We start from the raw sequence: 12,150 nt of genomic DNA, 5'->3' as shown, positions 1-12,150 counted from the left end.
TGTAAGCAACGATCCACGCGGTCGAGGTACGATGGCACGGGTCAACCAAGTTACAAACAAGTGTGACCAACCCATCTATTAAGCCACCTCGTATGACAAGCATTGCGCTACTTGGGAATCCTCACGGGGTTTGAATATCAACGTAGTCTCTGTTGCTGGTATGTGTTCAGAAATACTTCAATACATCTCTTAGACATGGTGGATATGGCATTCCTTCATAATTTTATTGTACTTAATTCAAATAAAATGTGTGTAGTATTTGTGAACGCTGCCCATGATATGCATGGACAGATTCAATCATGAAATAAATTCACCCGTGAAGATCCAGGGTAGAATAGGTCTTCAGCAACCCATTCTTGTCGTAAAAGGCGACTATGCTTGTCATAAAAGGCGACTAACGGGATCAGGTGGTCAGGCTCGCTGGTTGATGGATGTCATCATATCCCAATTGTGTGGATCCATGCTCATTATGTCAATCACTGGATTGTCTGGTTCAGACTCGATTATTTACAGACCGCCTTCATATAGATGGAATGTTGCTGAGTGCGGCGTTAAACAACAAATAAACAAACAAACAAACATGAAATAAATTAGGTTTAAAAATGTCGTTTCAAGCATGTCAAATTGGCTACCTTAACTGAATATGTCAGAGAAATTCATCCCTGAAAATACTTAAAACACCTTCCTCTTGTCAGTTTTCCTCAACTAATTTTAATATCTCATTTAAAAGCAGAGACCATAAAATAGATGGTCTTTGTTAAAAAATAATAATTTACAAATAATAGATGAACAGCTGAGAATGAATGAGTTGAATGGTTTGCCAAATATACTTTTGTACAAAAGATTATACGAGTATTTATATCAGAGAGGTCAATACTTTTACAACAGGAATAAGCGAGTGCTGCTTTACCGCCAACCATCAATTTTACTATACGATGTGGTAAGAATAAGAGTTATCGTTCTTGTTTGAAGTAGTTGGGTGGCATTCCATCCGTGACCAACTCGTGTTATTCCGGGACAAGCCGAATAGCGTCTTCTTGCAGGTCACGGAAAGGGGCGAGTGATGATGATTGGTGGGGTGGGGGACGAATCTTCATTCGGCTTGTCCCGGAATAACACGAGTTGGTCACGAATGGAATGAACAGAAAGTAGGATTTACCTGTTACGTGGGCAGGCCAGAGGCATTCCATCTGCTCGTTCTTCACGTTTTACCAGGTAAACAATACAAATAGTGCTAATTTTTGCACAAACAACCTTCATTTACTCACTTTTCTGTTTATTTAATACAGACACAAATTGAAATAAAATCTCTTCAAAAGGATATTGAAGGGTTCACACTTAGAAACAGGCGATGCCACTCTTCATTCTTATACATAAGGATTCTACTTGACAATCTAAAAAACAAATAACACAGTTCACACTGATTTTAGATATAACCAAAGATGAATATAGATATACGCCTTTGCTATAACCATACTACAACACTACTGCTGCTACTACTACTATTACTACTACTACCATTGTCACTACCACTACTACTATTACTACTACTACCACACTACTGACACTGATACTACTACACACACTTACTACTACTACTACTGCTTCTGCTTCTACTACTTCTACTTCTGCTACTACTACTACTATTACTACTACTACTACTACTATTACTACTACTACTACTCTGGTACCACTGTCACTACCAGTACTACAATTGCTACTACTACTACTACTTCTACTACTACTACTACTACTACTGCTACCACTACTACTATTGCTGCTGTTGCTACTGGTACTAGTACTACTACTGATGCTACTACTACTACTACTACTAGTACTAATACTACTAATACTACCATTGTCACTACCACTACTACTATTGCTGCTGCTACTACTACTACTACAGGTACTACAACTATTGTTGCTGCTACTACTACCACTGGTTTGACTACAACTACTGCTACTTCTACTACTACAACTACTACTACTAGAACCACTACTACTAGCACTAATACCACAGTACTACTACTGCTACTACTGCTGCAACTATTATTACTACTACTACTATTGCTGCTGCTACTACTACTACTACTAATAATCCTACTACTTCTACTACTAATACGTCCACCAATATTACTACTACTACCACTACTACTATTGCTACCAGTACTAGTACTACTACTGATGCTACTACTACTGCTACCACTACTACTACACCTCTACAACCATTACTACTACTACTACTACAACTACTACTATTGCTGCTAGTACTAGTACTACTACTGATGCTACTACTATTTCTACCATTACTACAACTACTACCACTGCTGCTGCTACTACTACTACTACTACTACTACTACTACTACTACTACTACTATTGCTGCTGTTGCTGCTAGTACTTGTATTACTACCACTGATGCTACTACTACTACAACTACTACAATTGCTGATGCTACTACTTCCACTGCTGTTACTATAACTACTACTTCTACTACTACTACCACTGCCACTACTACTACTAGTAATATTGCCACTGCTACTACTACTACTACTACTACTACTAACACTACTGCCACACTACTGCCACACTACTGATAGCACTACTACTGCCACTACCACTACTGATATTGCTGCTCTTACTACTACTACTATTACTACTACTATTGCTGTTGCTACTACTACTACTACTGTCACTACCACTACTACTATTGCTGCTACTACTACTACTACTCCTACTACTACTGTCACTACCACTGCTACTATTGCTGCTGCTACTACTACTACTACCACTACTACACCTACTACTACTAACAGTACTGCTACTACTACTACTACTGCTACTACTACTACTACTGCTGCTGTTACTATAACGATTACTACTACTATTTCTACTACCACCACTGCCACTACTACTTCTACTACTACCACTGTTACTACCACTACTACTATTGCTGCTGCTACTACTACTACTACTACTAATACTACTACTATTGCTGCTGCTACTCCTACTACTACTGTCACTACCACTACTACTATTGCTGCTGCTACTACTGCTACTACTACTACTACTACCACTACTGCTACTGCTATTGGGGCGGTCGGGTAGCCTAGTGGTTAAAGCGTTCGCTCGTCACGCCGAAGACCCGGGTTCGATTCCCGACATGGGTACAATGTGTGAAGCCCATTTCTGGTGTCCCCCGCCGTGATATTGCTGGAATATTGCTAAAAGCGGCGTAAAACCATACTCACTCACTCACTCACTACTGCTACTACTACTACTACTGCTACTACTACTATTGCTGCTGCTACTACTACTATTACTCCTACTACTACCACTGTCACTACCACTACTAGTATTGCTGCTACTACTACTACTACTACTACTACTACTATTGCTGCTGCTACAACTACTACTGTCATTACCACTACTACTATTGCTGCTGCCACTACTACTACTTCTACTTCTACTACTACTACTCTACTCCTACTACTACTGTCACTACCACTACTAGTATTGCTACTGCTACTACTACTGCTACTACTGCCACTGCTGCTGCTAGTACCACCACTACCTCTACCAGTACCCCTACTACTGTTGCTGCTGCTACAACTACTACTACTGCAAATATCACTGCTCTTACTATAACTACTACTACTAATTCTACTACTACCACTGCCACTACTACTACTACTACTACTACTACTGACACTGTTACTGCTACTACCACCACTACCTCTACCACTACTGCCACTACTACTGTTGCTGCTGCTACTACTACTACTACTACTACTACTACTACCACTACTGCTACTACTTCTACTACTACTACTACTACTACTACTACTACTACTACTACTGCTACCACTACTGTTACTATAACTAGTTCCAGGATAAGCTACATTCGTAGGACAACATCAAGCAAGCCATCAGGAGATCACTTAAATGACCTGCTGCCAGAGTGTTATTTAGGTTAGGCCCACAAGTTGATGGAATCTCTATTTTAGCCAAGATGGACAGCCTCTTTGGCGATGTGGATGCGACGGAGACACTCCTAGCCAAGTTCTATCCTGCCAAACAGACCGAGACTGAGTCAGTAGCTAGTACAAGTACAACCAGAGCCGCACCTTCAGTGATCTTCCAATCAGCATCAGAAAAGTAGAACAGGAATTAAAGACACTGAAGAGCCCCTGTCTACTACTCTTACTTCCACTGTTACTAAGAAGAATCCTATTCCTGGTATGGCGGCTGTCTCCAAGGAAAACAAGGAATTGGCAGAGGTCAAGGGGATGATCAGAAAACTTTCAGGTAAAATGGCTGAGAAGAAGTACGACAATCCTCTCAAACACAGACACAACCCTCAGTTGAATTCGAGGTGCATAGTATCCACCTTTTCGGGCAGTCCATGAGATGCCATGGCAACCTCAGAGTCCTCGAGCTCGGTTTTCATCCCCTGCTTTTATTCAGGCTCGGAACAATGCAGCAAGCCTTTCACCCAAGGAAAGTTCGGCCAAGGCAGGATAGACAACTGATGCCTATGGACAGCCAATTCCCATCTGCTACCGCTGTGGACAAGCTGGACACGTCAGCTACAAGTGTACAGTTAGGATGGACCAGAGCTGGAACCTGTTAAACTGAGGAGGATCCATAATGTGGGACAAGTTATGGATTTCAGTGTACAGGGTCCCAAAGATGATGATATAACTGGCCTTGTGGGTACTGCATCAGAAGTGGAAGTTGCCGTTCATGGTGTGAACACTAAAGCCGTACTGGATACCAGAGCTACAGTTTCAACCATGATCGAGTCCTTCCATTAAGATCCCCTGTTCCACCTCCCTATACAGCCACTTAAAGGTATCCTGAATGTACAGTGTGCTGATGGTAAGCCACTGCCATATTCTGGAGATGTAGAGATACCACTTAGGTAACCGGTATGTCACCAGCTGACCAGCAAGGTTTATTTCTTGTTGTCCCTTACAGTGACTATAACGAGAACGCACCTGTTCTTATTGGCACACACATTTTGCATGTGCTTATGGTCATGGGAACAGATTTTTACAGCGTGCTAATCTATTTAGCCTGGGGTACCTTGCCTTCAGATGTCTTGTACTTAGGGAGAAGGAGTTAGTCAAGCGCCAGAATAGGTCAGCTGCAGTGAAGAGCGCCGAGTTCAAGAGATTTATCATCCCACCTAGTAGTGAAGTAAAGATTCATGGATATATGGATAAACCTCTTGATTATCACTCCACTTGTGCTGTACTGCAGGCTACTAAGACTTCCACAATACCAGATGGCCTAGACATTGCCCCAAGTCTAGTCTCCTACAGAAGTAAACAGAAGATGGGAGTTGATGTTTACATCTGTAATGTCACCACCAGGACCGTTTCTATACCACCCAATGCAATACTTTGTCAAGTACAGCCAGTGGCCATTGAAGACATACCCCAGACACCTGCCACTAGTGATGGACCAGTGATTGAGAAGATGGACTTTGAAGAAGCGGTTGTGACTCCTGATGAACTGGCCAGAGGCAAAGATGTTATCAGACAGCACTTGGACATCTTCTCAACTGGGGATACAGATGTTGGTTACACTGCGGGTGGTACATAGGATTAAGCTGACTGATGAGTGCCATACCGCATTCATACAGTTATAGGTTTTGAAAATGTTTAAATAATAATTTAGTTTAGTAAAGTGTATACTGACCATGCAGTAGTTAAGTAGATAACATATTGTATAGATGTATTACAATACAGTTTAGATTGACTCAAAACTTGACTACTTGCTACTACTACTACTACTACTACTACTACTACTACTACTACTACCACTGCCACTACCACTATTGCTGCTGTTCCTACCTTTACTAGTACTTCTACCATTGCTGCTACAACTACTACTACTTCCACCACTGCTACCACAAGCTACAATTCCTTCTGCTGCTGCTGCTACTACTACTACTACTACTACTACTACTACTACTACTACTACTACTACTACCACTACTACTACTATTGCAACTTGAAGTACAACTTGAGTAATTGTTAATTATTAGTATACTAAATGTAATTCATAACCCGGAAGAAACCCTCAGGCCACAGGTTTATATGAGCTCTGCCCCACACTGAGTAATACAATACTGGGGAACTATTCAGTCCCTACAAAGACTTGCCTGATACCAATTAATCTCCAAAGGCATGGATTGTTTGTTTGCTTGTTCCAGAGTCCCCTTCTTGGAATCTGAAATGCATGCATCGAACAAACTAAATGAGCAGTTGAAGGATGGAAACTGACGACAACGTGCCACAAGATGGCGCTGTGGCTAGGTCTTCCACAGATACTGTAGCTGCCACAGAGGGAAGACAGCAGCAGGGGGGACAACCAACTACAACATCAACACTAGATGGCGCTGTGGCTAGGCATTCCACAGATACTGTAGCTGCCACAGAGGGAAGACAGCAGCAGGGGGGACAACCCACTACAACATCAACACCAAATGGCGCTGTGGCTAGGCCTTCCACAGATACTGTAGCTGCCACAGAGGGAAGACAGCAGCAGGGGGGACAACCAACTACAACATCAACACCAAATGGCGCTGTGGCTAGGCATTCCACAGATACTCTAGCTGCCACAGAGGGAAGACAGCAGCAGGGGGGACAACCCATTACAACATCAACACCAGATGGCCCTGTGGCTAGACCTTCCACAGATACTGTAGCTGCCACAGAGGGAAGACAGCAGCAGGGGGGACAACCCATTACAACATCAACACCAAATGGCGCTGTGGCTAGGCCTTCCACAGATACTGTAGCTGCCACAGAGGGAAGACAGAAGCAAGGGGGACAACCAACTACAACATCAACACCAGATGGCGCTGTGGCTAGGCATTCTACAGATACTGTAGCTGCCACAGAGGGAAGACAGCTGCAAGGGGGACAACCCACTACAACATCAACACCAGATGGCGCTGTGGCTAGGCATTCCACAGATACTGTAGCTGCCACAGAGGGAAGACAGCAGCAGGGGGGACAACCCACTATAACATCAACACCAGATGGCGCTGTGGCTAGACATTCCACAGATACTGTAGCTGCCACAGACGGAAGACAGCAGCAGGGGGGACAACCCATTACAACATCAACACCAGATGGCGCTGTGGCTAGTCCTTTCACAGATACTGTAGCTGCCACAGAGGGAAGACAGAAGCAGGGAGGACAACCCACTACAACATCAACACCAGATGGCGCTGTGGCTAGGCATTACACAGATACTGTAGCTGCCACAGAGGGAAGACAGCTGCAGGGGGGACAACCCACTACAACATCAACACAAGATGGCGCTGTGGCTAGACCTTCCACAGATACTGTAGCTGCCACAGAGGGAAGACAGCAGAAGGGGAGACAACCCATTACAACATCAACACCAGATGGCGCTGTGGCTAGGCATTACACAGATACTGTAGCTGCCACAGAGGGAAGACAGCAGCAGAGGGAACAACCCATTACAACATCAACACCAAATGGCGCTGTGGCTAGGCCTTCCACAGATACTGTAGCTGCCACAGAGGGAAGACAGAAGCAGGGGGGACAACCAACTACAACATCAACACCAGATGGCGCTGTGGCTAGGCATTCCACAGATACTGTAGCTGCCACAGAGGGAAGACAGCAGCAGGGGGGACAACCCACTACAACATCAACACCAGATGGCGCTGTGGGTAGACCTTCCACAGATACTGTAGCTGCCACGGAGGGAAGACAGCAGCAGGGGGGACAACCAACTACAACATCAACACCAGATGGCGCTGTGGGTAGACCTTCCACAGATACTGTAGCTGCCACAGAGGGAAGACAGCAGCAGGGGGGACAACCCATTACAACATCAACACCAGATGGCGCTGTGGCTAGGCCTTCCACAGATACTGTAGCTGCCACAGAGGGAAGACAGCAGCAGGGGGGACAACCCATTACAACATCAACACCAAATGGCGCTGTGGCTAGGCCTTGCACAGATACTGTAGCTGCCACAGAGGGAAGACAGAAGCAAGGGGGACAACCAACTACAACATCAACGCCAGATGGCGCTGTGGCTAGGCATTCCACATATACTGTAGCTGCCACAGAGGGAAGACAGCTGCAGGGGGGACAACCCACTACAACATCAACACCAGATGGCGCTGTGGCTAGGCATTCCACAGATACTGTAGCTGCCACAGAGGGAAGACAGCAGCAGGGGGGACAACCCACTATAACATCAACACCAGATGGCGCTGTGGGTAGACCTTCCACAGATACTGTAGCTGCCACAGAAGGAAGACAGCAGCAGGGGGGACAACCCATTACAACATCAACACCAGATGGCGCTGTGGCTAGACCTTTCACAGATGCTGTAGCTGCCACAGAGGGAAGAGAGAAGCAGGGAGGACAACCCACTACAACATCAACACCAGATGGCGCTGTGGCTAGGCATTCCACAGATACTGTAGCTGCAACAGAGGGAAGACAGCAGCAGGGGGGACAACCCACTACAACATCAACAACAGATGGCGCTGTGGCTAGACCTTCCACAGATACTGTAGCTGCCACAGAGGGAAGACAGCAGAAGGGGAGACAACCCATTACAACATCAACACCAGATGGCGCTGTGGCTAGGCATTACACAGATACTGTAGCTGCCACAGAGGGAAGACAGCAGCAGGGGGGACAACCCATTACAACATCAACACCAAATGGCGCTGTGGCTAGGCCTTCCACAGATACTGTAGCTGCCACAGAGGGAAGACAGAAGCAGGGGGGACAACCCACTACAACATTAACACCAGATGGCGCTGTGGCTAGGCATTCCACAGATACTGTAGCTGCCACAGAGGGAAGACAGCAGCAGGGGGGACAACCCACTACAACATCAACACCAGATGGCGCTGTGGCTAGACCTTCCACAGATACTGTAGCTGCCACAGAGGGAAGACAGCAGAAGGGGAGACAACCCATTACAACATTAACACCAGATGGCGCTGTGGCTAGGCCTTCCACAGATACTGTAGCTGCCACAGAGGGAAGACAGCAGCAGGGGGGACAACCCATTACAACATCAACACAAAATGGCGCTGTGGCTAGGCCTTGCACAGCTACTGTAGCTGCCACAGAGGGAAGACAGAAGCAAGGGGGACAACCAACTACAACATCAACGCCAGATGGCGCTGTGGCTAGGCATTCCACATATACTGTAGCTGCCACAGAGGGAAGACAGCTGCAGGGGGGACAACCCACTACAACATCAACACCAGATGGCGCTGTGGCTAGGCCTTCCACAGATACTGTAGCTGCCACAGAGGGAAGACAGCAGCAGGGGGGACAACCCACTATAACATCAACACCAGATGGCGCTGTGGGTAGACCTTCCACAGATACTGTAGCTGCCACAGAAGGAAGACAGCAGCAGGGGGGACAACCCATTACAACATCAACACCAGATGGCGCTGTGGCTAGACCTTTCACAGATGCTGTAGCTGCCACAGAGGGAAGAGAGAAGCAGGGAGGACAACCCACTACAACATCAACACCAGATGGCGCTGTGGCTAGGCATTCCACAGATACTGTAGCTGCAACAGAGGGAAGACAGCAGCAGGGGGGACAACCCACTACAACATCAACAACAGATGGCGCTGTGGCTAGACCTTCCACGGATACTGTAGCTGCCACAGAGGGAAGACAGCAGAAGGGGAGACAACCCATTACAACATCAACACCAGATGGCGCTGTGGCTAGGCATTACACAGATACTGTAGCTGCCACAGAGGGAAGACAGCAGCAGGGGGGACAACCCATTACAACATCAACACCAAATGGCGCTGTGGCTAGGCCTTCCACAGATACTGTAGCTGCCACAGAGGGAAGACAGCAGCAGGGGGGACAACCCATTACAACATCAACACCAGATGGCGCTGTGGCTAGACCTTTCACAGATGCTGTAGCTGCCACAGAGGGAAGAGAGAAGCAGGGAGGACAACCCACTACAACATCAACACCAGATGGCGCTGTGGCTAGGCATTCCACAGATACTGTAGCTGCAACAGAGGGAAGACAGCAGCAGGGGGGACAACCCACTACAACATCAACAACAGATGGCGCTGTGGCTAGACCTTCCACGGATACTGTAGCTGCCACAGAGGGAAGACAGCAGAAGGGGAGACAACCCATTACAACATCAACACCAGATGGCGCTGTGGCTAGGCATTACACAGATACTGTAGCTGCCACAGAGGGAAGACAGCAGCAGGGGGGACAACCCATTACAACATCAACACCAAATGGCGCTGTGGCTAGGCCTTCCACAGATACTGTAGCTGCCACAGAGGGAAGACAGCAGCAGGGGGGACAACCCATTACAACATCAACACCAAATGGCGCTGTGGCTAGGCCTTCCACAGATACTGTAGCTGCCACAGAGGGAAGACAGCAGCAGGGGGGACAACCCACTACAACATCAACACCAGATGGCGCTGTGGCTAGACCTTCCACAGATACTGTAGCTGCCACAGAGGGAAGACAGCAGCAGGGGGGACAACCCATTACAACATCAACACCAAATGGCGCTGTGGCTAGGCCTTCCACAGATACTGTAGCTGCCACAGAGGGAAGACAGAAGCAGGGGGGACAACCCACTACAACATTAACACCAGATGGCGCTGTGGCTAGGCATTACACAGATACTGTAGCTGCCACAGAGGGAAGACAGCAGCAGGGGGAACAACCCATTACAACATCAACACCAAATGGCGCTGTGGCTAGGCCTTCCACAGATACTGTAGCTGCCACAGAGGGAAGACAGAAGCAGGGGGGACAACCCACTACAACATCAACACCAGATGGCGCTGTGGCTAGGCATTCCACAGATACTGTAGCTGCCACAGAGGGAAGACAGCAGCAGGGGGGACAACCCACTATACCATCAACACCAGATGGCGCTGTGGGTAGACCTTCCACAGATACTGTAGCTGCCACAGAGGGAAGACAGCAGCAGGGGGGACAACCCATTTCAACAACCCCCACTTACATAGGTGAGGCTGTATGCAGACTCTGTCTTAGTCTTCCTTTTTAAGGATAGCAAAAGGGGGCCGGGGGGGGGGGGGGGGGGGGGGGGGGGTATCATCCCATGGTTGTTGGAGAACCCTATGATTGTGGGTTCCAGTTCAAATTTTACAGAATCAGAACTGTATTTTGGGTTTCCCCAAAGTGGTAATCATCTAAGACTTGCATCATTTCCCTCATTTAGCTGACATCCGTAACTCACTCACTCACTTCAGTGGAGAGCCAGCCACACATAGACAAAACCAGGAATCTGACTAGAAGATGTTTAATTTCAGTGGAATATATCCTAAATTCATTCCCTCTTCACTCCAGATTGTACAGTGTCACATTATGACGTGTCCAACTCTCCTGGCATGGCAGTCGGGGATAGCAAACACCAAGGCTGTATATCTCAAGGTAGGAATTGCCAAGGGTAGATTTATCAACAAATTTGTATATAGCCAGCAGGGCTTGCTCCTTTCAAAAGTTACTGGTCCTTTTCCAAATTACCTGTCCTACAACTAAATGATGGAGGCCGTAAAGCAGCCGAACCTGAGTTCACATAGCAACTGAGTTTCCCAGGAGGACTCCGAAAGTTTTAGAACTCCTCACCCCTCTTTTCCTGCACTCTCAGATTTAAACTCTGCTTCCATTTGCCTCATTTCATGGCGAATTGTGAGCAAATATGGGTGCTGTTGTACACGTCATTACAGAATGGTCGCCGGTTGTGTCTTTCTACCAAGATGATCTGGATATATCATTTTTTTCTTTCCCCCTATATATTTTCTCATCAACATAACATGAGTCACGAGCAGTGTCCAATTGAAAAAAGTAAATATACAGAGAGAATGGATGAAATATTGACTAGCCAGACGTGCCATCTAATGTACACGTCAGCAAGCCTAGGTAATTTTAACTGGCCACGGGCCAACGGGCCAGTATTAAAATCGACCCCTGTAAGTTATGAAACAACCTTTTGTGTTTAAATGACCTGCTGTGCTACTGGCTTTTTGACCCTGGTTGTTTGTTGTTTGGAGTTAAAGAATATATCTCTAGTACATAGATTTACATAACTTATGTTG

The 12,150-nt window shown here is 46.5% G+C and overlaps 2 protein-coding genes across 2 annotated transcripts in view; one reads left to right on the top strand and one right to left on the bottom strand.

Annotated features, from left to right (window-relative positions):
* Positions 1-1,019: 1,019 nt before the first annotated feature.
* LOC124112904 overlaps positions 1,020-12,150 on the top strand; it is a 46,280-nt gene continuing 35,149 nt past the window's right edge. Inside the window, exons 1-3 of the mRNA XM_048386535.1 lie at positions 1,020-1,215; positions 6,223-11,058; positions 11,402-11,485. Of these exons, the coding sequence (XP_048242492.1) occupies positions 6,282-11,058; positions 11,402-11,485 (4,861 nt within the window). The 5' untranslated portion in view covers positions 1,020-1,215; positions 6,223-6,281. The remainder of the gene's footprint in view (positions 1,216-6,222; positions 11,059-11,401; positions 11,486-12,150) is intronic.
* Positions 2,568-3,395, bottom strand: LOC125374856 (uncharacterized protein DDB_G0271670-like; the record flags this gene model as incomplete). Its single annotated transcript, XM_048386536.1, has 2 exons — positions 2,568-3,081; positions 3,259-3,395. Coding segments are annotated over 2 exons (651 nt in total), but the record flags the coding sequence as incomplete, so codon positions are not given.

This window comes from Haliotis rufescens, unplaced genomic scaffold (assembly GCF_023055435.1).
Source record: "Haliotis rufescens isolate VD_foot unplaced genomic scaffold, xgHalRufe1.0.p SCAF_6, whole genome shotgun sequence".
In the NCBI taxonomy this organism is placed as follows: Eukaryota; Metazoa; Mollusca; class Gastropoda; order Lepetellida; family Haliotidae; genus Haliotis; species Haliotis rufescens.
The sequence above is the reverse complement of the archived record's forward strand: the minus strand, read 5'-3'. Positions and strand labels throughout refer to the sequence as shown.